Source organism: Ornithorhynchus anatinus, chromosome 1 (genome assembly GCF_004115215.2).
Source record: "Ornithorhynchus anatinus isolate Pmale09 chromosome 1, mOrnAna1.pri.v4, whole genome shotgun sequence".
Taxonomy (NCBI): domain Eukaryota; kingdom Metazoa; phylum Chordata; class Mammalia; order Monotremata; family Ornithorhynchidae; genus Ornithorhynchus; species Ornithorhynchus anatinus.
Window position 1 is genome coordinate 23,886,513 of NC_041728.1, and position 26,350 is coordinate 23,912,862.

General features: G+C 42.8%; 1 protein-coding gene across 1 annotated transcript in view; it reads right to left on the reverse strand.

Annotated features, from left to right (window-relative positions):
• GFM2 (GTP dependent ribosome recycling factor mitochondrial 2) overlaps positions 1–26,350 on the reverse strand; it is a 29,740-nt gene that overhangs the window by 2,795 nt on the left and 595 nt on the right. Inside the window, exons 2-19 of the mRNA XM_029072843.2 lie at positions 23,260–23,348; positions 21,364–21,436; positions 19,372–19,417; positions 18,800–18,897; positions 16,580–16,705; positions 16,402–16,490; positions 14,200–14,288; positions 12,684–12,744; positions 12,404–12,589; positions 9,605–9,685; positions 8,138–8,286; positions 6,783–6,923; positions 6,601–6,700; positions 4,906–5,095; positions 2,508–2,584; positions 2,064–2,202; positions 1,381–1,566; positions 1,012–1,127 (exon numbers count right to left, since the gene is read on the reverse strand). Coding sequence (XP_028928676.1) covers positions 1,012–1,127; positions 1,381–1,566; positions 2,064–2,202; positions 2,508–2,584; positions 4,906–5,095; positions 6,601–6,700; positions 6,783–6,923; positions 8,138–8,286; positions 9,605–9,685; positions 12,404–12,589; positions 12,684–12,744; positions 14,200–14,288; positions 16,402–16,490; positions 16,580–16,705; positions 18,800–18,897; positions 19,372–19,417; positions 21,364–21,436; positions 23,260–23,322 — 2,010 coding nt within the window. The 5' untranslated portion in view covers positions 23,323–23,348. The remainder of the gene's footprint in view (positions 1–1,011; positions 1,128–1,380; positions 1,567–2,063; positions 2,203–2,507; positions 2,585–4,905; positions 5,096–6,600; positions 6,701–6,782; positions 6,924–8,137; positions 8,287–9,604; positions 9,686–12,403; positions 12,590–12,683; positions 12,745–14,199; positions 14,289–16,401; positions 16,491–16,579; positions 16,706–18,799; positions 18,898–19,371; positions 19,418–21,363; positions 21,437–23,259; positions 23,349–26,350) is intronic.

The window sequence follows — 26,350 nt, forward strand, 5'->3', positions numbered from 1 at the left end:
CCACAACTTGTGATTATTCAAGCTGTAAATATTATGTTTTGTCTCCCCTGTTGTAATGGAAGCTCCTCATAGCCCTCTATTTTTCTCACTTTATACTAACTCTCAGACAGCTCATCCCTACTACCTCTCTGCATTTGACTCCCAAATCTTTCTCCAGTCTTGAGCTCTCGTCTCACCTGCAAACTTGCACCTCCTCTTTCCTCCAAGACAAGGATATCCTGCCGGCATCTTAGACTCAACATGTCTGAAACAACTCCCCAAAACTTTTCCCCTAAATGACTGTAGTATTTAAGTACTTACTACATGCCTTGCCCTGTAGTAAGCACTGGGGTAAATACAAGATAATCCATTCAGATGCAGCCCTCACTTTACAAGGGGCTAACAGCCTAAGGGATTGGTAGAACAGCAATTTAAACCCCATTTTAAAGGTGAGGTAACTGAGGCACAGAGAAGTTCAAGCACTTGCCTAAAATCACCCAACATGTAAGTGGCAGAGCCGGGATTAGAACCCAGGTACTCTGACTCCCAGGCTTGGGCTAGTTCCTCTAGGCCCTGCTGCTTCTCTAAATCCAGTCCTCCCCCTAACTTTCCCCTTTCAGTCAACCACATTACTATCCTCACTGTCCCAGAGGCCCACAACCTTGGTGGGACAGGCAGTGTAAACTATTTCTTTAGGTCCAGCTTGAACTTGTAGTCTCTAGATATAACCACATATTTAATGGCTAAATCCCTCCAATTTTATGCTTCGAAGAGCAAAAACCATTCTCTCCCGTGGAATTCAAGCACATCACAAAACTCTCATGAGTTGGCCTTATGTTAGTCCAGAGCAGGGGTAGAGGGGGGACTGGAAACTTGAACAATCCTAACTTTTGCAAAGTAGTTACTTAAAAGAAGTTACTTAAAAGAAGAGGAGAGGGAGAGGGAGGCAGGGAGAAAGGGAGGAGGGGGAAAAGAAAGAAAAAGGAGGGGAGAAAAAGAAAAAAGAGAGTGTGGGTATATGGGCATGCATACCTTGTGTAAACAGCGTGAGGCACAAGCAGAAATCATAGTTGAAGAAGTACCAGGGTGAAGGGTCACTGAATGTACAGTAACTGCCACATCCTGAATTGGAAATCCAAGCAAAGGGCCTAGACAAGAAAGATACAATAGTTTAAAGTGCAGGACTTCATTATAGGGCCAAGAGAAGTGTTATCCCTTACATTTGCCAGATTTAGAAAAACAAAGAGAATCTAGGGAGAGGGATCCTTAACTCAGGACTTCCTAACTTAATCGTATTTATTGAGTTCTTTATTGTGTGCAGAGCACTCTATTAAAAGCTTGGGAGAGTACAATATAATAGAGGTAGTAGACTCATTCCCTGCCCACAGTGAGCTGCTTTACCTTGAAGGCATGCACTATGAATTCCACTTTCAACAGGCTCTTGAAGGTCATTAAGAAGCTCTTCACTGATGATTTTAGCATACTCAATGACAGGGATTAATCCAGACTCTTCACTTGCCAAAGGCCTCACCTCCAACTCCACAGTCACTAGATGCTTCTTATCTCCCAAGGTTCTATCCAACGTATCTGTAATAATAATACTACTAATAATAATGGATCTGTTAAGCGCTTACTATGTGCCAGGCTCTGTACTAAGCAATGGGGTGGGTACAAGCAAATTGGGTTGGATATGGTCCCTGTCACACATGGGGCTCAAAAAACAAGTCACGAATTTACTCTCATTTCCAAATGCTGTACTTACTAAGCACCTGCTAGTACCATCTGAGACACTGCCAGAAATAATAGAAGAATAAAAGCCAGGCCCTATCCACAAGGAGTTAAGCATTGGAAAGGAAGGCACACCAAACTCACACCTTCAGGTAAAAATACAACAGCATAAAAACATGCATACCTAAGCTTACTTGAATACACACAAGGGTTGAGAGAGGGGATGTGGAAGGGGTGACCTGGTGGGAGTGGAAGGAACTGGGGTCAGGGGAGAGGTTAATCTGGGAATTTACTAAAGTGAAACAAAACCTAGAGAAACTCAAAAAGAACCGAGAGAACAAAACTTATCATTTTACCTGAGGCACGGACTGAGTTTAGGATGGTTTCTCTGTATGCTATTTGGAGCGGTCCGACATAAGTCTCAAGTCCATATTCTCGCTTGATGCGGTCAATAATAATCTCAATGTGCAACTCTCCCATGCCACAGAGGATTGTCTGTTAAAAGATGAACCAGTTAAACACGGTCAGGAACAAAACATCCTTCTAGATGTAGGGGAGATGTTGGTCCATCTATATGTGATAAGTTCCAACTTTTTGCATATAATAAATCAGTACCTTAGTATACCTACATACACTGACAAAATAGCTAAGAGAGAAGACCGAGACCACTTGGAATAAAAAAAACTTCAACAATCAGAAATGGCCAATTTATAGGAGTAATACAATGTCTAGCAGTAAGTTGAAATAGAACACCCATCATTTATATTTATTTACGAATGGGGTTAAAGTAATTTGCTTACTTGTCCAGAATCAGGGTCTAGTCTCACTTTTAAGCTAGGATCTTCACGCTGAAGGCAGTTCAATGCATGATCCAAATCTGTATATGAATAAGCATATATTGTTACATTTATATTTTAGTGTTCTGACTCTTACATTCATGTGGATTTTTTTGGTTTTTTTTAATCGTACTTGTTAAATGCTTACTATGTGCCAGGCACTATACTAAGTACAGGGGTAGATACAAGCTAATCAGGTTGGACAGAGTCCATTTTCCACATGGGGCCCTCAGTTTTAATTCCCGTTTTAGAGATGAAGTAACTGAGGCCCAGAGAGGTTAAGTGACTTGCACAAGATCATACAAGTGGCAGAACTAGGATTAGAACCCAGGTCCTCTCACTCACAGGCCTGTGGCCCTTTCCACTAGGCCAAGCCCCTTCTCACTCTTTCTGTGTTATGAAAACCCAGCTCAAAATAGGTGAAGAAAGGTTCTTGTTCATCAAATAACAATTTGCAATGGCAGTAGGAAAAGAAGGGCAAAGCACTGACACTGGACCAATACAATGCAGTTGTGGAAGTTGCAGGAAATAGAATGATGTTTGCCTTAGTCCTGGGGGAACTGGCCACAAAGCATCAGTTATGCCCCAGGCTCCATGATGTCCAACTCATTTGGGGTGAAAGCCTCCAGCCATCCCAAATGACCGTGGGAACTGGCCAGGAATATGGCCATGCCTGACCCAGGGGTGCCGGAGTCACCTCTGGATCCAGGGGCATGAGAATCACCTCTGGGAACCCAGGGATGCCGGAATCACCTCTGGACCCAGAGGCTTCAGAATCACCTCAGGACTCAGGGGCCCCACAATCACCTCTGGACCCAGAGGCACTGGAATCATCTTTGACAGAAGAAACCAGCACTGACACCTGACAGAGAAAAGAGGAGGCAGCAGAAGGAAAGCCAGTCAGGCCCGATGACTCTGTCAGGATGGGAGGGAGTTGGATCACATTAATTCTCTCACCCACCACCAAGCCTCCAACATGGAACTGCTGGCCTTCGGCCAGGAGAAAAAGTGGCCAAAGTACAGCCAAGGTCTGAATCTGAGGGGGTCAATCAGCAAGGCCAGAGGAAGGTGGGGGAAGTGGCAATAAATGACAGTAACTGGGAGGAAAAAAGGATTGCTTGGGGTAATATAAACAGCCATTATACCTGGAACATAACATAAAGTTATATCAAGGTTTGTTCACTTAGAAAAGAGGTCCCTTTATTTTGGAAGAAAGATCTAAAAGAGTCAAGTCTCCTCATGGCTAAAAGACTAAGTTCACAAGTCACATCTTAATGTACCTCATTAGTGTACGAACTCTATGGCTTTGTGAGGGCGGATACTGTACTTTAATAGTTCTTGGGACAAGAATATTAAAAACCAATGAAAATGCATATGCACAAGATATACAGCTCGTAAAACATGATGTAGGAGATTGGAGCCAACACAAATACAACTAGGAAGTATTACTACTGATCATTAAATTAACAATCTAATAAACTAAATGCACAGATCATAAAACTGATTCAGCGAAGGTCTAACCACACAAGCCAAGTTGTAAATGTGCGGCACTGTGTTCTGAAGGTCAGCGACAAGACATTCCGGGTCAAGGAGGGAGGCCAAGTCTAGTGATGAAGGATTTTATTACTCCAAAAAAACCTCTCTCAGCCTTCCTAAAACTGAAGTCTGGCCACTTCCACTGCTGAAAGTAGAGAAAGAAGTATGTTCTTCTAAGTGAAAACTATCCAAATAAAAAGGCTTTAAAAAATTAAAAGTCAAGCTTCAAAACTACAACCATCTTATATTAACAGCACAGCACAAGTAAACTTATCAAGGTGGATGCTCCCTTCAATCAGACAGGTCACTATCCCAAACCAAATAAGACTTCTTAAAGGCCTGCTGGTATGAGGGCTAATGGAAGCAAAGGCCACCACAGGCAAAATATCCATGGGTTTTCAGTTGTGACTTGTGACCACTGTGTCCAATCTGATCATCTCTGATCTATCCCAGTGCTTTGCACATAGTATGTGCTAATCATTACACCACATCTTTCTAATACAGAAGCTGGAAACCCCAAAGGCAATATAAGAGTAAAGGAGGAAAGGGATGCTCTCAAAAGATGATAATATATAACCAGAAAGAATGAACAGAAAAAAAACAAAACACCCAGTTGGTTCTCAACAGCCTCCAATACTGAAGAGACAGACCATGTAAAACCTATTTTCATTCCCAAAGAAACTGAAGTTACATAGATTTCCCACTCAAGGATGACAATTCCAGGAGGATTCCTTAGCGTCCACAAAACACCCACAGCCTGGACATGCCATCACCAATGCCATCATCTGGGGCTCCACCTCTATTTTCAACACCAAAATAACATAACCTGGTTGTTTGGCCATCGAAGGGGGCTCTACTGTACAAAAGAAGACGGGATCTGGAACCTCCACCCCAGCCAGTAGAAGGCTTTCCGCTTCCCCGCTCTGCCTGGGGCTCTTCCTCAGATCTCGTCCAGCCCGGCGGACGGCTGCTAAGGCCGAGGCCTTGGATGAAACGATGGTGTCTCCGGTGGCAGTCTACAAAGTAAACCACACACAATGCCTCACATCGCTCTACCAGCAAACACTACTCATCATCTTCCACAACAAAGAGTTTCGACAACTGAACAATTCCAGGGTGTGCCTTCTGGGTGCAGCCCCAAGAGCCAGACAGTGTTGGACCAAACCGCAAAGCTATTAACAGAACTTTTTTGGAAAGGCTTAGATTTGCTTCTAGAATTGGAAATGTTTGTACTAGGTCTGTAAAGCACATCACATTTCTCCTCAGAGGCTCTTTTTGGAAAAGTTCTTACCCAGAAGATGCTCCATATCTAAGACTGTATTACTAAGAAAATAAGAAAACTTGAGATTCTCGTTAAATTGGAGGTAACAGTCAGCCCTTCATTGAATTTACCCCTGAAACAGAAAGGGCTATCCTCATCGAAAAATAGCTCAAATCTATCTGCCAAAAAGAGTCTACAACAGCTTGTGGTCATTTTTTTTTGGTTTTTCCCTGCCCCCATCACTGGCCCAGATGTGGTGAGGATAATTATACTATAAGTCATATATCCTAATTCATAGATGTGCTTTCTATTAAAATAATTACAGGGAAATGAAAAAATTAAACTAGGAAAAAGAGACAGGTCATGCTACCTGTTCTCTTTACCTTCACTTTTAAATATAATGTTTTCATTTTAATATAGTAGCAATTTATTTGCTTTATTCAAACCCAAAAAGTCCTTGGTTTTAACTTCCTGAAAGGTTTTTATGTGGTTAGGAACCTCCCGTGAACTTTTTCAGGTACCTCTTCAATTTCAGAAGAAATTCAAGAGGTTGCCAAAGTCAAAAATAAATAGTTCTTAAGCATGGTGGTGTGGCTAAAGCATGGGCCAGGGAATCAGAAGATCATGAATTCTAATGCCAGCTCTGCCACTGTCTGCTGGGAGACACTGGGAGAGTCACTTCACTTCTCTGTGCCTCAGTTACCTCATCTGTAAAATGGGGATTGAGACTGTGAGCCCCACACAGGACAATCTGATTACCTTGTATCTACTCCAGTGTTTAGCACATAGTGTAAGCGCTTAACAAATACCATAATTATTATTACCAACACTTTAATATTGTACGTGGGATACGGACTGTCTAACCCAATTTACTTGTATCCACCTCAGCGCTTAGCACAGTGCCTGACCATGGCTCAGTGGAATAGAGCCTGGGCTTCGGAGTCAGAGGTCATGGGTTCGACTCCCGGCTCTACCACTTGTCAGCTGTGTGATTGTGGGCAAGTCACTTAACTTCTCTGTGCCTCAGTTACCTCATCTGTAAAATGGGGATTAACTGTGAGCCTCACGCAGGACAACCTGATTACCCTGTATCTACCCCAGCACTCAGGACAGTGTTCTGCACATAGTAAGTGCTTAACAAATACCAACATTATTAACAAATACCATTATTATTATTTCAATTAAAGTTAAATTATAAAAAGGTTTACAATGCCAATTTTGGGAGGTCATTCTTTCTAGAGGAAAACACGGTTAACTTACCTGTTTTAAGCCAACAGTTAGTGCAATATTTCCAGCAGGCAAAGAAGGTATTTCTATTTGTTGGTCAGCAAAAGGTAAAAGGAGGCGACTTATTCTCTCCCTGAAAAGACATTTGATATGTACACACATCCTGGGAAAAAAAAAATGAAAATACAAACTCTATCACCCATACTTTTGCTTACGTGCAGTTTCTGTTTACGTTGTGGATGGCTGACTGGGGTTTTATTGTGCCTGAGTAGATACGCAGGAAAACCAGTGGACCACGCTGTTTGTCATGGAGAACTTTAAATGCCAGGGCACACAAGTCATCCTCATACCACTGCCTGGAAAATAAAATACAAGTCATACCCACTTGCCATGTTTCCACACATCACTTTTGTCACAGGTAACACTTTGTACTGCCTTGTGAATGAAATGAACAGGTGTTATTATTACCTATAATCTACACTGTGGGGGTCAGGAAGGAAACATCACTATCTGGACAATGAAAATTAATCAAGAAATGGTATTTACTTAGTGCTTCCTATATGCAGAGCACTTGGGAGAGTACAATAAAAAAGAATTAGCAGACATGTTCCCTGCCCACAATGGGTTACAGTCTAGAGAAGAGAGTGTTGGTCTTTCGTTACTTAATAGTTTTTAAACTTTGGTTTTTTGATGGGCCAGACCCATACATCTTTTAATGCCTGACAGGCTCAGGGCAGGGAGAGCCAAGAGAAATAGGGGGTCCCCTTGCCTTAGTCATTACTGGACATGGGGCATTCCCTTTCCCTGGCTCTGGGCAGCTTTGAGGAGTCCACTCCCCAAACCTCCTGTGGGGCGTGGGAGAAGGGAATTCTTGGTCTTGCGTTGAATAGGAACCTCCAGCTCTAATTCCTAACACATTGGGAACTGAAGGCTGGAGACTGAGGATTCATTTTCCCCAGAGCCCCTTGGGCTGAAGGGTGTATGTCAAATATGCTGAGGCACAGGTCTCATTACACAGAAAATTTGAAGCGCTTGAGTCCCATCAGTCAATCCGTTAATGGTATTTATTGTATATATACTGCCTGCAGAGCACTGTACTAAGTACTTTGTTAAACACTTACTATGTGCTAGGCATTGTATGAAACACTAAAGGTAGATAATCAAACTGGACTCAGGCTCTGCCCCACATGGGGCTCACAGTCTCAATCCCCATTTTACAGATGAGGGAAATGAGGCACAGAGAAGGTAAGTGATTTGCCCAAGAGCACACAGAAGACAAGTGGCAGAGCCGGGATTAGAACCCAAGTCCTCTGACTCCGAGGACTGTGCTCATTCTACAAGGCCACGCTGCTTCTCTGAAATTCTTGGAAAAGTACAATGCGACAGAGTTAGTAGACATGTACACTGACCGCAAGGAGCTTCCAGTCCCATGCTACAAGAATAGGACCACTTACAAATGATTCTGCCATCATTTTAAATGTTTACACATTTCTTGTGGGTTTAGATTCATGATTTTTCCAATGGTGAATTTGTTGCCTCAAAAATGACGCCCGGTCCCACTTTTACTTACAGAAATTCGTGGCTCCGCTCGTCAGGGGATGGCAGGTACATGGTGACAGCATCCAGCAAAGGCTGCACTCCTTTGTTCCTCAACGAACTGCCACAGAGCACCGGCACCGCTGTGCGAGCCAATGTCACCCGGCGGACCGCAGCCTGCAGCTGCACAAACAGGAACAGACCACCATTTGGTGCCTGGTTGGCATTTCCCTTTGGTTCTTTTCATCCTATGTTGGCGTGTGGCAGAGATGCCAGCCCTGAGTGTGGTGAAGTGTTTCGCAAAGGGTCCAATGAAGGTTTGGGGGCACTCCAACATTCGCTCTTCCCCCCATGGTCAAGACTCCCAGTTGAAGGAAATGTAGGAAACCAGAACATGAATCTACTTTCAGGCTACTCCATCTACATGTACAAGGCATTTGTGGGTTAATAATAATAACGGTACTTGTTAAGTGCTTGTTAAACACATACTATGTGTTTGGCCCATCAGCTTTAAAAAAAGCTCCAAGAAGGTAATGGCATCCAAATCAATCTGAAAACCACATAATTGTTCAAGGGGAAGGGGGGAAAAAAAGCTCTCCTCTACTTTGTTGGATCAAATTAGTCAGCGTGTCCCATTGGTCCGAATGAAAGCAGTTGGACTTGACTGTGTGTCAAGGTCCGAGGAGACTTTTCAGGAGATCAGCCTTAAGATTTTGTGAAGATTATGAATTTGGATGCTTCCTTGAAAATCCAGGACCTCATCTAGCTACTGAGTAGGAAGCAGACAATTCTGCTAGATTGTAAATTCCTTGAAGGCAGGGATCATGTCTACTAACTCTGTTCCGTCTGTACTCCCCCAAGCACTTAGTAGTGCTCAGTACCCCGGAAGCACTAGGCAAATACCATTGATTGACAGAAATTCTAAATTGCACAGATCAGATGGCCTCCTTTAGTCCCCCTTTTCGCATTATGACTTCAGAAAACATGCACTGGAGGTTCCTGAAAGGATTTAACAGTGGGAAAACTTGTGGAAACCCGCCTATGTTCTATTTATCTAAAACCATCATTAGAGCATGGGTCGTACCCCACAGATTTCTGCAGTGCAAGGGCAGAAATGGAAATCCTGCGTAGGCACTAAGGGCCAGCATGTTACCTCAACCTAAACTGCATTCAATCTAATATAAAATATATTGGAATATTGATTTTTAAAATAGAACACAGTACTTAGTTTAAACTAAGCACAAGCAAAAAATAATACTTCCACTTGAACAAATATTCACTGAATTACAAACCAACAAGGAAAATATTGTCACTGGTGGAAATGAATGGCTTATAAAGACACATTAACTTAGGATCAATAAATTCTTAAATTACTAAAATAACCAACTGTAGCTGCTTTTGGCAATGCCCAAAATAAAAGAACCACTCCCCAAAGACCCAGAGAAGACAGACTAAATTAAATTAGCAAAATTAATAACTGGTAGTGGCTGAAGCATTTTACCTTTTCCGCTGATAGCAAATCAAAATTTTCACTAAATTCTCCCAGAACTAATTCGGCAAATTCATCATCCAAATCTGCAATCTACAAAAGAAATTATAAATGATAACTTCACCTACTACCACACAGAAACGACCAAGGCTGAATACTGTAGACACTTATTGACTCTAGACTGTAAGCTCTTGTGAGTAGGGATCGGGTTTACCAACTCTACCGTACTGAACTCTTCCAAGCACTTAGTACAGTGTTCTGCACAAAGTTAGTATTCAATGAATACCTCTGATTGAGGTGCATGAGGAAACCATTTTAGAAATCCAAGAAGCAATGAAGTCAACCACCAATAAAACTGAAAACTGCCAGTCACTTTGGAGTTTAGATAAACCCACATAAAGTAATAATGGGACTCAAGTCCATTTTTAACTTCTGTTTCAGTTGCAGCTATTGCATTAATCTTGTTTTACAAGTGTGATTTGGAATGACCAAGACTTAGTTTAAACAAAAAGGATGACTAGAAAATGGGAAATGCAATAAGCAGAGGAGGGAGAGCAGGATACTGTGGAATTCCTGGCAGGAATTCCAGCAGTTGGTGATAAAGTTGCCCAACCACCACCATTTCCGTGAGGAATGGCCTTGTAGTGCAGAAAGCTGTGGGTAGAGCCCACACTCCCTCTGGTGGCAATAGGTTGAACCATACCAGAGAGAATAATAATAAAATAATAATAATAGTAATAATTTAAGCGCTTACTTTGTACAAAGCACTGTTCTAAGCGCTGGGGGGGGATACAAGGTGATCGGGTTGTCCCACGTGGGGCTCCCAGTCTTCATCCCCATTTAACAGATGAGGTCACTGAGGCACAGAGAAGTGAAGTGACTTGCCCAAGGGCACACAGCAGACATGTGGTGGAGTCTGAACCCATGACCTCTGACTCCCAAGCCCGGGCTCTTTCCACTGAGCCACGCCGCTTCTCTAGTAGTGTGGTGTAGTGGGGAAAAGCCCGGAGCTGGGAGTCAGAGGACTTGAGTTCTTATCTCGGCTCCACCACTTGTCTGCTGTGTGACCTTGGGCAAGTTACTGAACACCTCTGTGCCAAATGGAGATTAAGCTGTGAGCCCTTTGTGGGACAGGGTTGGTGTTCAACCTGATTAGCCTGTATAATAATGTTGGTATTTGTTAAGGGCTTACTATGTGCAGGGCATTGTTCTAAGTGCTGGGGTAGATACAGAGTAATCAGGTTGTCCCACGTGGGGCTCACAGTCTTAATCCCCATTTTACAGATGAGGTTACTGAGGCACAGAGAAGTAAAGTGACTTGCCCATCGCCACACAGCTGACAAGTGGCGGAGCCAGGATTAGAACCCACGGCCTCTGACTCCCAAGCCTGTGCTCTTTCCACTGAGCCACGCTGCTTCCAATGTACCCTTGTATGTACCCAAGACCTTAGTAGAGTGCCTGGCATACAGTAAGCCCTTAAATACCATTAAAAAAGTATAGTGGTTAATTTTCAGTTTCCAGTTTGTCAAGGTTTCATGATAAGAAATTGCTTCAGATTTCCCAAAGCAATCAGGAACCAAGGTTTTTTTTTAGCAAGAAAAAGTTCATCTTGCAACAATGTAGCCCTGAGGAACAAGCACATCTTAAAATGGCAAACGTTAGGGAAATGTAAGTCGGAAAAGAAAAATGAAAAGGAACGGAATAAGCCTCTGGCTCCCATGTTATTTTCACTCATTTCCTTAGCCGAGGCCACCTCACAGAAAGTTTCAAAAGTTTGGGTCCCGTTTCAAAAATTTGGAAAAAAATTTTTGGGAAGTGTAAAAAGTCCCGACAAATTGAATTTGACAGTGATTGGATACAGGACTGAGCTGGACTAGGTCCAAAGCATGGCCTAGTGCAAAGACCACAGAGAGTCAGAGGTCCAGGGTTCAGATCCCAGCTAGGCCACTTGCCTGCTGAATGATCTCACACAAGTCACTTCACTTCTCTAGGCCTTTTTCCTCTTCCCTAAAATGGGGACTCGAGAACCGTTCCCCCAAGTAGACTGTGAGCCCAATGTGAGATGGAGATGGTATCCAACCTGATTACCTTGTATCTGCTCCAGTGCTTAGAACAAAGTTTGACACACACTAAGCATTTAAATATCACATTTCTTTATTGCTCTGTTAAGCGCTTACTATATACTTGGCATTGGTCTAAGCATTGAGGTAGATATAAGCTAATCAGTTTGGACATAGTCCATGTCCCACATGGGACTCACAGTCTTAATCCCCATTTTACAGAAGAGGGAACTGTTATTACCATTATTAGCGTGTAATCACAGCATGTATGCTTAAGAGGGTGTATGAGAAGGAGAACCTCCCTTACTTCCACCTAAAACCCTCCTAAATTGGCTCACAGAGGCTACTTGACTGTTCCGACTGAAAAAGGCATAGCCCAGAGTAGCCCGTTTGAGAACCGGCTTCCCACAACTTCTCCGATAACTTTGGGAGCCAAGGACAACCTTGAATGTATCCAATTCTACATCATGTATAAATCCTGGTAGGTTGCTGGCTCTCAGGAAACGGTAAATAGGAATTCCCATTAAAACTCAAGGTGCAGTTGGGTGAGATTCCTCACTAGTGAAGTCCAGGAATTTTAATTCAAATGTATTTCTCAGCTACAAAATAAAGGTCTTCTTCAGGAAGACAACTACCTGACTTGGGGAAAAAGAAAACGGCACTTAAATCTCAAACTGGTATGCCTAAGGATTATATGACTTCTATGCTGACTACTCAGTGTCATTTTAAGCACTGGGCATATTTACTTTACTTGTTCGATTAAAGCATTTCTTGCATCACTGGCCTCCTTCAACAATTCAGGATCATTTGTTTCACTGAGAAGTTCTCGCTTAAAGTGCTTTCCATCATCTGAATCAGTTGTGGGCTTCCAAATCACTTTTTCCTTGGTCACCACATCAACAAGTCCTACGAAAGATTTAGCCTCACCAATTGGCAGCTAAAAGTGAGAAAAAAGTAAACATTAAGTCTCAGTTAGAAGCAGAAAAACAGCATTATAAATTTGATCATCTGAGGTTAATAAATCCTTTTACCTGTAAGAGCAGAGGCTTTGCCTTTAACTTCTCTCTGATGCTCTCAATGGCATAGGTAAAACTAGGAGAAATAAAGTGATGATCAGAGAAAATGGGTATCCACTCTATCAAATCAATCAACAATATTTATTGAGTAATTACAGTGTGCAGAATACTAATAAGCACAATATCCCAGAGTTAGAAGACACTCTCTGAGTTAATGCTGAAAACATTGCTTCCACGTGACACAAAGCACAGAGCCGTTGAAAGGCCCTTGACGTCCCACGCCACAGCACAAACCTCAGGGGCCAAGGCCAAGGAAGCCGTTGCCCATCACCGGATTCCAACTGTACGTGAAGCCTCCCTCACCCCCGTTCTGACAAGTCCTGAGAATTTCCGGGTGGGGCTGACAACACTTAAAATCAGGTCTTTCAGACCCATTCACTCTTTGGAGCCTGTCTGCCTCTCCCAAAATCTGGCTCCCCCACTCTTTTGGCCTTACATTCAAAGGGAAAAGTTGCCCCAAAAATTTGCCTGTAGAGGGAGAGGATGCCAGGGGTAAAACTGAACTATTTTTTTGTGGACTATTGAAACGGCTTTTAAAAATTTAAGTCTCGGTTAAAGCATAGGACCCTATTTTTTCTCCCATTCAAGGTAAAGTGCACCCTTGCTAGAGAGAAGTCCAGCAAGGGCCTGGAAGTCAGAGGAACTGGGTTCTAATCCCAGCTCTGCTGTGTCTGCTCTGTGACCTTGGGAAAGTCACGTAAATTCTCTGTATCTCAGACACCTCATCTGTAACATGGGGATTAAGATTGTGAGTCCTATGTGGGAAAGACTGTGATGGACCCAACTATCTTGTAATTACCCCAGCACTGGGTACAGTACCTGGCACATAGTAAGTGTTTAACAAATACACAATTATTATTATTATTAGTCATGTCCCCTTCCTTCTTGGGCCCCTATCCAAGGAGCAGGACAAAATGGCCCTGGGGTTTGCCTAGACAAAGGGGAAGGCATCTTACTGTCAGGAGAGCCTGGGAAGCACTATCACTGCTTGAGGGCAACAATGATGAACAGGAGGGAGGCAGGCCTGTGCCTAGTGAGAGGAAAAATCGGCTCCACCTAATCTACCAAGTGGGTATCTAATCCCGGTTCAGTTAGGAACCGACTAAGGATGTTTCCAGTACAGAAAAGTTTACTTCCCTTGGGTGCCTCTTATGTAAAATCGCCATAAATTGCCAAATATCAAATGCTGCCACTGATCATTTTAAAGAAAATCAACTCATCTCTGCATTTGTGTTACTACCAGACACCACTAAATTCCCATAAACTAGAACCTCTCCCACCTCACACCTTCTCTTCTACAGTGCACTCCTGGCATCCTTGTCCAAATTACGTGTCCTTTGGGTTTTCTAATACTTTCAGGTCTATTTCGGCAGGACAATTTTAGTATCTTTTTAAGTTTTTGGTTAACAACCCTCAGACTGGTGATATTTGCTTTCTCATTTTAAAATATAAGACAACCATATTCCTGTACCTTGCTCCAGTTTTATCCATTTTGTTTAAAAAACAGATTCGGGGAATGTGGTGCTTATCAGCTTGCTTCCATACTGTCAGAGTCTGGGCCTAAGGGAAAGATGGGAAAAAATGTAAATAGATTTGATAAAAGATGATCACACAGGGAGACAATAAAATGTGGCTGTCACACCCTAACCCAGAACACACCATTCTCAATGCCAAATAATCATCAGTGGTATTTACTGAGTGCTTCCTGTACTAAGCACTTGGGTGAGTACAATAGAACAGAGTTGGTTGAGATGTTCCCTGCCCACAATAAGCTCACAGTCTTCTGGTTAAGCTCTAGTGCTCAGTGCTCTTGGGCACCACATTTCCTGAGCTGAGGAAGCATGCTCCAGGGATCCAACCACCTTCTATCACGTCCTGGGGAAGTCAGGAACTGCCCAGTAAGGATCACATCTAGTTTTATAATCATATTCCTGTGGGTCTGAGGATTGCAATTGGTCAGGTGCAGTAAAATAAATGAGACACTTGGAAAAATAGGTGAAGCTTTTAACATTTTCACTGAAAATATCCCTGTAAAATGGAAAGTGAGTTTTAGAAAACAAGCAATCTAAAGATACCTACTGGAGATTTACAAACTTCAGTATCCATCTAATTTTCAGATATAACTTTTTGAGATTTGGTTTGTGCACGTAAAACTTATGAGTTTTAGTCCAATCCCTGGGTTGGTTGTGGGTACCTGATTATACTATTTTTCTTTTTTAATGAAAACCCAGAAATCTGATCAGAGAACCATGGACCTTGCAGATGCATAATCATACCAACTTTTACTTTATCGTTTAGTTACTTCACCAAAGGCTTTAAAGTCTATAGTAGGGAGTTTCTGATTGATGCAGAGGTAGATGGGCAACCACTGGAAGTTCTTGAGGAGTGGGATTACAAGGACTGAACGATACTGTAGAAAAATGAACCAGGCAGCAGAGTGAAGTACAAACTGGGGTGGAGAGACAAGAGCCAGGGAGGTCAGCAAGGAGGCTGCTGCAATAATGTAGCAGGATAGGATAAATGCTTCAATTACTGTGTTAGCAGTTTGGATGTAGCGGAAAGGGTGGATTTTAGCGATGTTGTGAAGTTTGAACTGACAGAATTTGGTGACAGATTGAATATGTGAGTTGAAAGAGATGAGTTGAGAATTCACTCTGCTGCCTGGATAATTCTTCTAAAAAAAAAGCTCTCCTTTCATTCACCCACTCCTTAATCTACAAAGGTTGCCCATCCAGCTCCTCATCAAAAAACACTCCTCTCCCCTGGCTTTAAGGTACTTTATCAGCTCTCCCTACTCCTATCTAACTTGGTTCTTCTCTGCCTACAACCCAGCCCACGTACCTCTCAACCTACTTCCTGAGTCTCAATCACATCTCTCACGCCATCGATCTCTTGCTTACATCCTCCCTCCTGCATGGAACACCCTCCCACTTCATATCCAACAAACCACCACTTTCCTCATCTTCAAAGCCATGCTACAATCAAATCTCCTCCAAGAAGCCAACCTGACTAATCGAATCTCCCCACCCAATTCTGAGGAAACAAATTTGGGTCTGTTTCCCCCTAAGCACTTTGATAACTCGCTCCTTCCCCGGCTCCACAGAACTTATCTATATACATATCCTGATACTCTGCTGCATCCCCTATCTGTAATCTATTTTACTGTCTGTCTCAACAACTAGACTGTAAGCTAAGTACGTCTACCAATGCTAAAGAGAAGCAGAATGGCCTAGTGGACAGAATATGGGCCTGAGAATCAGAAGGACCTGGGTTCTACTCCTGGTTTCTGCCACTTGTCTGCTGTGTGACTTCGGTCAAGTCACTTAGTTCCTGTGTACCTCAGTCACCTCATCTGTAAAATGGGGATTGAGACTGTGAGCCCCATGTGGAACAGGGACTGTCCAACCTGATTACTTTGTATCTACCTCAGCGCTTAGTAGAGTGCCTGGCACAGAGTGAGCACTTAACCAATGCCACAATTATTATTATTGTTTTGCACTCTCCCAAGCACTTAGTACAGTTCCCTGCACTGACTGACGGATAACCATTATTATTACAGCTTAAGCCTTGATTTTTACAAACTACCAGCTGGGACAAATATGTCTGTGGAAAAATCCCAGAGAATCCTGTATTACTCTAGTATATCCATCACAAAATTAGCAGTGCTTTTTACCTCTACCCCAGCTGACGCATCGAAAACAGCCACAGCTCCATCCAGCACCCTGAGGGAGCGCTCCACTTCTAGTGTGAAGTCCACATGACCTAGGGAACAAATCCACATAAACAGGCCAAATACTGGAACCCGCAACACTGACAGCCCACATCCCTTCGCTAGCAGAACGGCACTGAACCTGGTGTGTCGATAAGGTTGACTCGATATCCCTTCCAGTCAAATGTGACAGCGGCTGATTGAATGGTGATGCCCCGTTCTCGCTCTTGGGCCATGAAATCGGTCACGGTGTCGCCTTCATCTACATCTAATCGGGAAGAAAACGTCATTCACTTCAAATGGCTAGACATCATACAACCATGTTTTAATCCTCTTGGTGAAAGTTATGAACTGATTAAATGGAGGCTGTCAACAACTGCCTTCCTAGAAACAACTTGAGACCTGACAGCCTCTTGCAGAATGGTCCAGCCCAAGGGGAAGAGGTTGGGACTGGGGAATCAGGACGCCCGTGTTCTAGTCCCGGCTGTGCCACTTGCCCGCTGTTTGACTTTGGGCACCTCTCTGGGTCTCAGCTTCCTCATCTGTAAAACTGTGATAAGGTTGATTGTGAGTCCCAAGTGGAACAGGGATTGTGTCGGACCTCATAACCTTGTACCTATCCCAAAGCTTAAGACATAGCGAGAGCTAAAAAAAGCCATTATTATTCTCACTGCATCCAAAGTTCTTCTGAATGTCCAAATTTTAATAAAAATTAAATGAGTGGCAGTCTGGCCTCTCACTTGCTACGCAGTGGTGAACTTGAAGGGCACAGGAGATGGGGTCATGGCTTCCTGGAGGGTTTTTTTTTCCCTCCCCCATAAAGTCAAAGCAGTAGCTTTACTGCTGCTGCTCAGAGATTTTCTCTATGGAACCTCTGTGCTGAAAATCCCAAGGATGGCTTTTCAGTTGATAAAAAAATCCATGGCTCCATCCCCACCAATCCCTCTGATGGTGGATAACAGGTGTCACAGCCCCCTCCTCTCACAATCTCTGAGGGGAAAATAATTACTAGTAGTAGAAATTTGAAGATCTCTAAATGAACACAAAATGAAAAAGGAAGAAATGTTTTCAGAGAAGGTATAAAAGAAGGCAGTGTCACCTAGCGGATAGAGCATAGGCCTAGAAGTTGGAAGAACCTGGGTTCTAATTCCGGCCCTGCCACTCGTTTGGTGTATGATCTTGGGTAAGTCACTTACCTCAGTGCCTCAGTTACCTCATCTGAAAAATGGGGATTAAGACTGTGAGCCCCATGTAGAACATGAACTGTGTCCAAGCTGATTACTATCCCAGCACTTATTACAGTGCCAGGCCCACAGTATACACTTATATACCACAAAAGAGAAACAAAACAACCAAAAAAAAAAAGCAAAAAAACCCAAACCCCTTACAGGCAGCATTTACACTACTGAGTTGAGGTTGGAAACAAGTCCTATAGGGCAAAATTATCCTTTGTCGATCCATCTTCATGATGAAATTGTCCAGAGGCAAGTGAATCTATCACGGATGCAGGAGGTTTGGCGTGCCAGGCTGAGTGGCATTTGCTACCCACTGACTCGCCAGTGGGCCGGGGCCGTTCAACATCTGGTTCACAACCCGGTAAACGTCTAAACTTCTCCATTGGAGTAAGCAGCCCCATTTAAAAGTGCAAGTTGCAGTAATCACTAAATACTCGTGACATCTTATTTCACAGCAGAAAATAACAAGATGGGCAAATATTGATAAAGAAAAATTCAAGCTAAGAATTGAGTTCCCAGCACTAACAGCATGATTCATCTGCCAAAAGCAGAAAAAGCACTTCAGAAAAAGTGTGATGTAAGATCATTCTTCTCTCATTTGTAATGGGGACCCTGAAGGATAGAGCTGGTGACTTACCCATAGCCACACACCAAGTCGAGATCTGAAGACATGATCTCTGTTTCCAAAAACAGTGTCATTGACAACAGGGGTAATAATAAAAACAAAAAATTCCTGAATATTTATATAGCTTCTTTCCAGGACCTAGTAGCTAGCAATTCTCTTTCCAGTAGTGAAAAAAAACCAGTGCTCTCCTCCACATTCCTGTTTGTGAATGCCTATTTTTTACACAATTGAAACATAAAAAGCCAGGAAGATGCTGAAGTTATGAATGCAGTTGCCATTTTCTATTCCTGAATGCTCTTTTTCTTTGCTATGAGAGTTGCTTCAGATTCTTGCATGACTTGGAGCTTGAAAAATATTGACTCTATTGTGATGAACAATGTATAAAATCAACAGTACAGTCGGAAATGCTGTGGCCAGTATATTTCCAAATCAAAATACTTTCCAGTGCTGTTTTTAATTTCATCAAGGCTAATTAGGAGGGGGAGACAGGAATCATTCTAACCTCCCAGTGATCTGGTATATCCGGAATAGTACAATATTCTTTCCGTGGTTGTGGTTTTCCCTGCATCAATATGAGCCATAATGCCAATGTTACGGATTCTGTATAAAAAGAGAGATTCAGGGTAATAATTAACTTTAAGAAAACTTAAATTTGAAAACGTTTACTAAAATGCTAAACAGAAAAGCCAGTGAGGTGGAGTTCTACATTATAAATGGGATAGTATTTTTGTAATTTGTACCAAAGAACTACTTTTAGAAAAATGGAAAATATCTCAAATAAGGTTTTTACCAAACCTCCAGCTAAGTGTTTTGAGATGGTAACAGAAGTGAGATGACTGCAATCACTGGAACATATTTATTTTACTAAATGTATCCTCAAGACTGAAAAATTAAAATTTTCATAATCTGATTGGTAGTTTATACATTTATTTTATTAGCAATAATGTGAGATTCTAAAAATAATTATTAGTAGCAGAAATTTAAGGATCTCTAAATGAACACAAAATGAAAAGGGAAGAAATGTTTTCAGATAGCTCTCTACATTCAAGAGAGTTCCTACAACTTATTACTTACTTTGATATAGGAGGATTGATGATGGAACGTAGAGATTTGACATCATCTGTAATGTCAAAGCAGGGAAAGGTAAAAACTTAAAATTTAACTTAAGCAGGAAATATACCTTTATTTTATAGAATTTCCATGGTGTATTATTTTAGTTCTTACAACTCACACATATTAAACAACTATTTCAACCAGACAGCTCCTTATTTGAATTTGTCAGCTTCTGAGCCCCTCATCCAAATTCTTACCCTTTTGCCCTGACCGTTATTCTTCAACTTCTCGCTCTTCAGTGACTATGTCCTTTCTGCTTGCAAACATGCCCATATATCTCCTATTCTACAAAACCCCTCCCTCGACACCACTGCATCCTCCAGCTATCGCTCTACCTCCCTTCTCGACTCCTACCCACACTTATTGAACAAGTCACTTTTATCCACTGATTCCTCTTCTATTTAACTATCCTTGGTTTTTCCGCCACCGTCTTCTCCTAGTTCTACCTCAGACACTTCACTCTAACAGCAGCCTATTCACAGGCCCTAGATCTCATATCGAAACTAAGAACATACTATGTCCCTAGCGCTGAGGTCAAGATCATCAGTTGGACACAGTCCCTATCCACACGGAGCCCACAATCGAAACAGGAGGGAGTAGGATTTAATTTCTATTCTAAAGAAGAGGAAACTGAAGCACCGAGAAGTTAAGTGACTTGCTCAAAGCCACGCAGTGGACAAGTGGTGAAGCTGAATTAGAACACGAGTCCTGTGACTTCCAGGCCTATACTTTTTCCACTAGGCCACGCTGCTTCTCTGTCTCACCGCCAATTCCCTTCACACATTCTCCCTCCAGCCTGAAGGTTCCTCCCACTTCATAACCAGCAGACCGCCACTGCCCCCACCTTCAAAGCCCTATTAAAATCATTTATCTCCTCCAAGAAGATTTCCCTAACTTCCTCATTTCTCCCAAGTGCTTAGAGAAGCAGCGTGGCTCAGTGGAAAGAGCACGGGCTTTGAAGTCAGGGCTCATGAGTTCGAATCCCAGCTCTGCCACTTGTCGGCTGTGTGACTGTGGGCAAGTCACTTAACTTCTCTGTGCCTCAGTTCCCTCATCTGTAAAATGGGGATTAAGACTGTGAGCCCCACGTGGGACAACCTGATTCCCCTGTGTCTACCCCAGCGCTTAGAACAGTGCTCGGCACATAGTAAGCGCTTAACAAATACCAACATTATTATTAGTACAGTGCTCTGCATATAGTAAACACTCAAATACCACTGATTGATTCCCCATCACCTTATTGGCCCTTCGTTCTGCGTCACCTAAACACCTGAGTCTGTACCCTTTAGGCACTTGAATACTCACCTCACCCCCAGCCCCACATCATTTTCCCAACCTGCAATTTATTTTAATGTCTGACCCCCTCACCAGACTGTGATCTCCTTTTGGGCAAGGACCATGTCTACCAACTCTTTCATAGAACTTTCATGGTGTATTATTTTAGTGCTTAAAATAATTCAAACATATTAAACTATTTCAACCAGATGGCACCTTTTTTGAATTTTTCAGCTTCTAAACCCCTCACCCAAATTCTACCAACTCTATCGTACTCTCCCAAGTACTTAGTATGCTCTGCACTCAGCAATCACTCAATAAATACCATTTATTCATTGATTATGATAAATTCCATGTGGGCAATATCGTATCAAAGCTGGGAGATATTTCAAAAGGTTCACTGTTTGCCTCTAGTAAGATTAGGCCAAATTTTCCCCAAGTTAATTACTCTCTGAATCGATGTATTCGAAACAAGCTCATAGATCAGAGCCTTATTTAATGACCTGCATGAACCAATCCTAATTTTAGCAACTTCACTGTAAGGAATGTTTTTCTTTTGAAAACCAGATATGCATGGAAAGGGATTAACGTGCTAGAGTGGATTTTTATTAAATAAATTCAGCAGGAATAGGAGGAAAGAGGAAGTTGAAAAATCCCAGAGAGAACTAAAATCTGTACCTGGTAGTGAACTGTAATGTTGTAGGACTAGTTTTGGGGTAATAATTGCCCTTCTTCTCCAGTGATCGATGAACTAAGGAAACGAGGAAAAAAAAAACAGAAATGGATCAACTTCAAAAAAAACTTTAGGAGGCACTGATTTAAACACTGTGAAACCATGCCACATCTTGTGGAAAAATAATCTAACCTTGGCTTTGTTGATACTGCCCTCCCCCTGGTTTTCCCCCTATCACTCTGGCTGTTCCTTCTCCATCTCCTTTGTGGGCTCCTCCATCTCATTCATTGATTGATTCACTCAGTTGCATTTATTAAATGCTTACTGTGTGCAGAGCACTGTACTAAGCACTTGGAAAGTACAATTCAGCAATAAAGAGAGACAATCCCCGCCCACAACGGTCTCAGTGTCTAGAAGGGGGGAGACAAACATCAAAACAGGGAAACAGGCATCAATATAAATAGAATTATTGATGTATACACATCAAAACAAGTGAACAGGCATTAATATAAATAGAATTACAGACAAGTACATATATACACAAGTGCTATGGGGTGGGGAGGGAGTGATGAGAAAAACTGGGGCTCAGTCTGGGCAGGCCTCTTGGAGGTGGTGAGACTTCAGTAGGGCTTTGAAGGGGGAAAGTGGTTTGGCGGATTTGAGGAGGGAGGGGCGTTCCAGGCCAGAGGTAGGATGTGGGCCAGGGGTCGACAGCGGGACAGGTGAGAACAAGACACAGGGAGAAAGTTAGCACCAGAGGAGCGGAGGGTGCCGGATGGGATGTAGAAGGAGAGAAGAGAGGTGAGGTAAGAAGGGGCAAGGTGATGGAGAGCTTTGAAGCCAATAGTGAGGAGTTCTTGCTGCATGCAAAGGTTGATAGGCAACCGCTGGAGATTTTTGAAGACGGGGTGACATGCCAAGAACATTTCTGTAGCAAGATAATCCTGGCAACCAGGTAAAGTATGGACTGAAGTGGGGAGAGATAGGAGGTTGGTCCTTTAAGGCTCACTTCTGGGTCCCCTTCTATTCTCCATCTACACCCACTCCCTTGGAAAACTCATCACTCCCATTGTTATGTGAACGAGTCCCAAATCTATCTCTCCAGACCTAGAACATATCTACCAATGCTGTTGTACTGTACTCTCCCAAGAGCTTAGTAGTGCTTAGATTGGCAGATTGCTATACTGGCTTGAAAGATAATAATAATAATGTTGGTATTTGTTAAGCGCTTACTATTGTGCAAAGCACTGTTCTAAGTGCTGGGGTAGATACAGGGTAATCAGGTTGTCCCATGGGAGGTTCACAATTAATCCCCATTTTACAGATGAGGGTAACTGAGGCACAGAGAAGTGAAGTGACTTGCCCACAGTCACAAAGCTGACAAGTGGCAGAACCAGGATTCAAACCCATGACCTCTGACTCCCAAGCCTAGGCTCCTTCCACGGAGCCGCGCTGCTTCTCTTTATAATAATGCACCTCCTGAAGTGTGAACTAGTTCACTGGGGGCAAGCAACTCTTTTGCTAAATATAAATAATCTGCAAAACATCACATTGATTGCGGCATGGCAAGCTATTGCAAAGTTGTTATGCTCAGATTCTGCATATCATTACCAGTCTCAAAATTATTTGTTGACTATGTGCAGAGATCACTGCAGGATCCCTCACCAGTGAGATTTTCAACATCTTGTGTGACATGATTTAAATTTTTTTTTAATGTAAAATGCCCAGACTGCACCCTGCTTGCCCATGTTCTAAAACTCACTTGTACAGTCACCTTGTGCATTGGTTTGATGTACTCTTCAGAGCAGAAATATTGTGATTGATGATTCTGGTTGGCAACCTTTATAGCTTACTAAAAGCAAATACTGAGTACAGATTCAGCTAAATAATAAAAAACTTACACTGGTACGCAGACTGCATAGTTTTAGGTCTTTTACTACACATTCCTTCAAGATTGCCGACATTGTGGTACTTCCACTATCGCTGTACCCTGCAAACAGAAATGCACACTCACATTTAGAGAGAAATGGTTAAGAAATGATCAAACATGACTAACAAATATGATCACTTTGAAAAATCTAGTGCATGATCTCCTACAAAGGAACAAGTTTTTAAAATCTAAACTTCTAAACTTGAAAGAAAAATATTTGTTTTTCAGTTACATCCCATTCTAAGGAACTAACCATTATTTTTCTAAGTAGATGGGGCTTTTAAAAAAAGAAAACATGCATTGGTACAACACAACTGGCACTTTGTAACATAATATTTTTTCTATGACTACATAGTGGATGCTTAGTAAATGTATTTACTACTATTATTTATACTGAAACATGGCAAAATTTTGAACTGCAAACAAAACTCAGGAATATCATATCAGAGAACACAAAATTCCCACTTCACAAGATCAATTTTTTTGGTCCATTTAACTTGCACTATTATTAGTTGCTTCTAGTCATTTCCGTATAACACTTGATTATACCTCTTTTTAAAATGAAATTTGTTAAAAAAAAAAAAAAGATATTTGTTAAGCACTTACTATGTGCCAAGCACTGTTCTAAGCTCTGGTGTCGATACAAGGTAGTCAAGTTGTCCCACTTAGGGTTCACAATCTTAATCCCCATTTTTACAGATGAGGGAACTGAGGCACAGAGAAGTTAAGTGACTTCTCCAAAGTCATACAGCAGATGAGTTGGCAGAGCGGAATTAGAACCCACGACCTCTGACTTCCAAACCTGCTCTTTCCACTAAACCACACTGCTAGCGCTATGTGAGAGGAAATGTAGTAAGCGCAGGAGTCATTATTCATTCTTTCATTCATATTTATTGAGCACTTACTGTGTGTAGAGCACTGTCCTAAGCACTTGGAATGTACAATTCAGCAACAGTTAGAAACAATCCCTGCCCAACAACGGCCTCACACTTTAAAAGGGGGAGAGGGGGAGACAGTCAGTCACTGGACACACCACAGAGTTGACATTTTGTAATAATAATAATAATGTTGGTATTTGTTAAGCGCTTACTATGTGCCGAGGCACTGTTCTAAGCACTGGGGTAGACATAGGGGAATCAGGTTGTCCCACGTGGGGCTCACAGTCTTAATCCCCATTTTACAGATGAGGGAACTGAGGCACAGAGAAGTTAAGTGACTTGCCCACAGTCACACAGCCGACAAGTGGCAGAGCTGGGATTTGAACTCATGAGCCCTGACTCCAAAGCCCATGCTCTGGAGTATTTTGTATTTTTGCGGCACTTGTTACATCAGCACATTTCATGACTTAGAAAAGCAGCGTGGCTCAGTGGATAGAGCCCGGGCTTGGGAGTCAGAGGTCATGGGTTCTAATTCCGGCTCCACCGCTTGCCAGCTGTGTGACATTGGGGAAGTCACTTCACTTCTCACTGCCTCGGTTACCTCATCTGTAAAATGGGGATTAAAACTGTCAACCCCACGTGGGACAACCTGATCACCTTGTATCCCCCTCAGCGCTTAGAACAGTGCTTTGCACTGAGTAAGCGCTGTACAAATACCAGCATGATTATTATTATGCTGACTTTTTCCAGGCTTTTCTTAACAAGTCTTTCTAACATTCCTCTTCGGCTTATTTCTTGGCTACTAGTTTCTTTATTATTGATTATCAATCCCAGGAGAAAGATGATCAACTCTTTCCATCTTCTGCCACTGGGGTAGCCTCTCCACTCCACTGGAGCTCACTATACTCTCACTGGAGTAGCTGCAAGCAAATCAAGTTGAGAAGCAGCGCGGCTCAGTGGAAAGAGCCCAGGCTTGGGAGTCAGGTCATGGGTTCTAATCCTGGTTCCTCCCGGTGACAGCTGACTATAGGCAAATCACTTCACTGCTCTGGGCCTCAGTTCCTTCATCTGTAAATTGGGGATGAAGACTGGGAGCCCCACATGGGACAATCTGATGACCTTGTTTCCCCCCCCCCCCAGCGCTTAGAACAGTGCTTTGCACAGAGTAAGAGCTTAACAAATACCATTATTATTAAGACCGTGAGCCCCACGTGGGACAACCTGATGACCTTGCATCCCCCCAACGCTTAGAACAGTGCTTTGCACATAGGAAGCCCTTAACAAATACCATCATTATTCCCCAGCCCCTCACGGGGCTCGCAATCTTATCCCCCATTTTCCAGGTGTGGGGGGACCAGAGGGATATGAGAAGCAGCGTGGCTCAGTGGAAAGAGCCCAGGCTTGGGAGTCAGAGGTCATGGGTTTGAATCCCAGCTCTGCCACTTGTCAGCTGTGTGACTGGGCAAGTCACTTCACTTCTCTGGGCCTCAGTGACCTTATCTGTAAAATGGGGATTATCTGTGAGCCTCAAGTGGGACCACCTGATGACCCTGTATCTCCCCCAGCGCTTAGAACAGTGCTCTGCACATAGGAAGCACTTAAATACCAACATTATCTCCTCCAGCGCTTAGAACAGTGCTCTGCACATAGGAAGCGCTTAAATACCAACATTATCTCCCCCAGCGCTTAGAACAGTGCTCTGCACATAGGAAGCGCTTAACAAATACCAGCATTATTATTACTATCTCCCCCAAAGCTTGGAACAGTGCTCTGCACAAAGGAAGCGCTTAACAAAAACCAACATTATCTCCCCCAGCGCTTAGAACAGTGATCTGCACATAGGAAGCGCTTAACAAATACCAACATTATCATTATGATCTCCCCCAGCGCTTAGAACAGTGCTCTGCACATAGGAAGCGCCTAACAAATACCAACATTATTATTATGATCTCCCCCAGCGCTTAGAACAGTGTTCTGCACATAGGAAGCGCTTAAATACCAACATTATTATCTCCCCCAACGCTTAGAACAGTGCTCTGCACATAGTAAGCACTTAACAAACACCAACATTATTATTACTGGAAAGAGCCTGGGCTTGGGAGTCAGAGGTCATGGGTTCGAATCCCCGCTCTGCCACTTGTGAGCTGGGTGACTGTGGACAAGTCACTTCACTTCTCTGGGCCT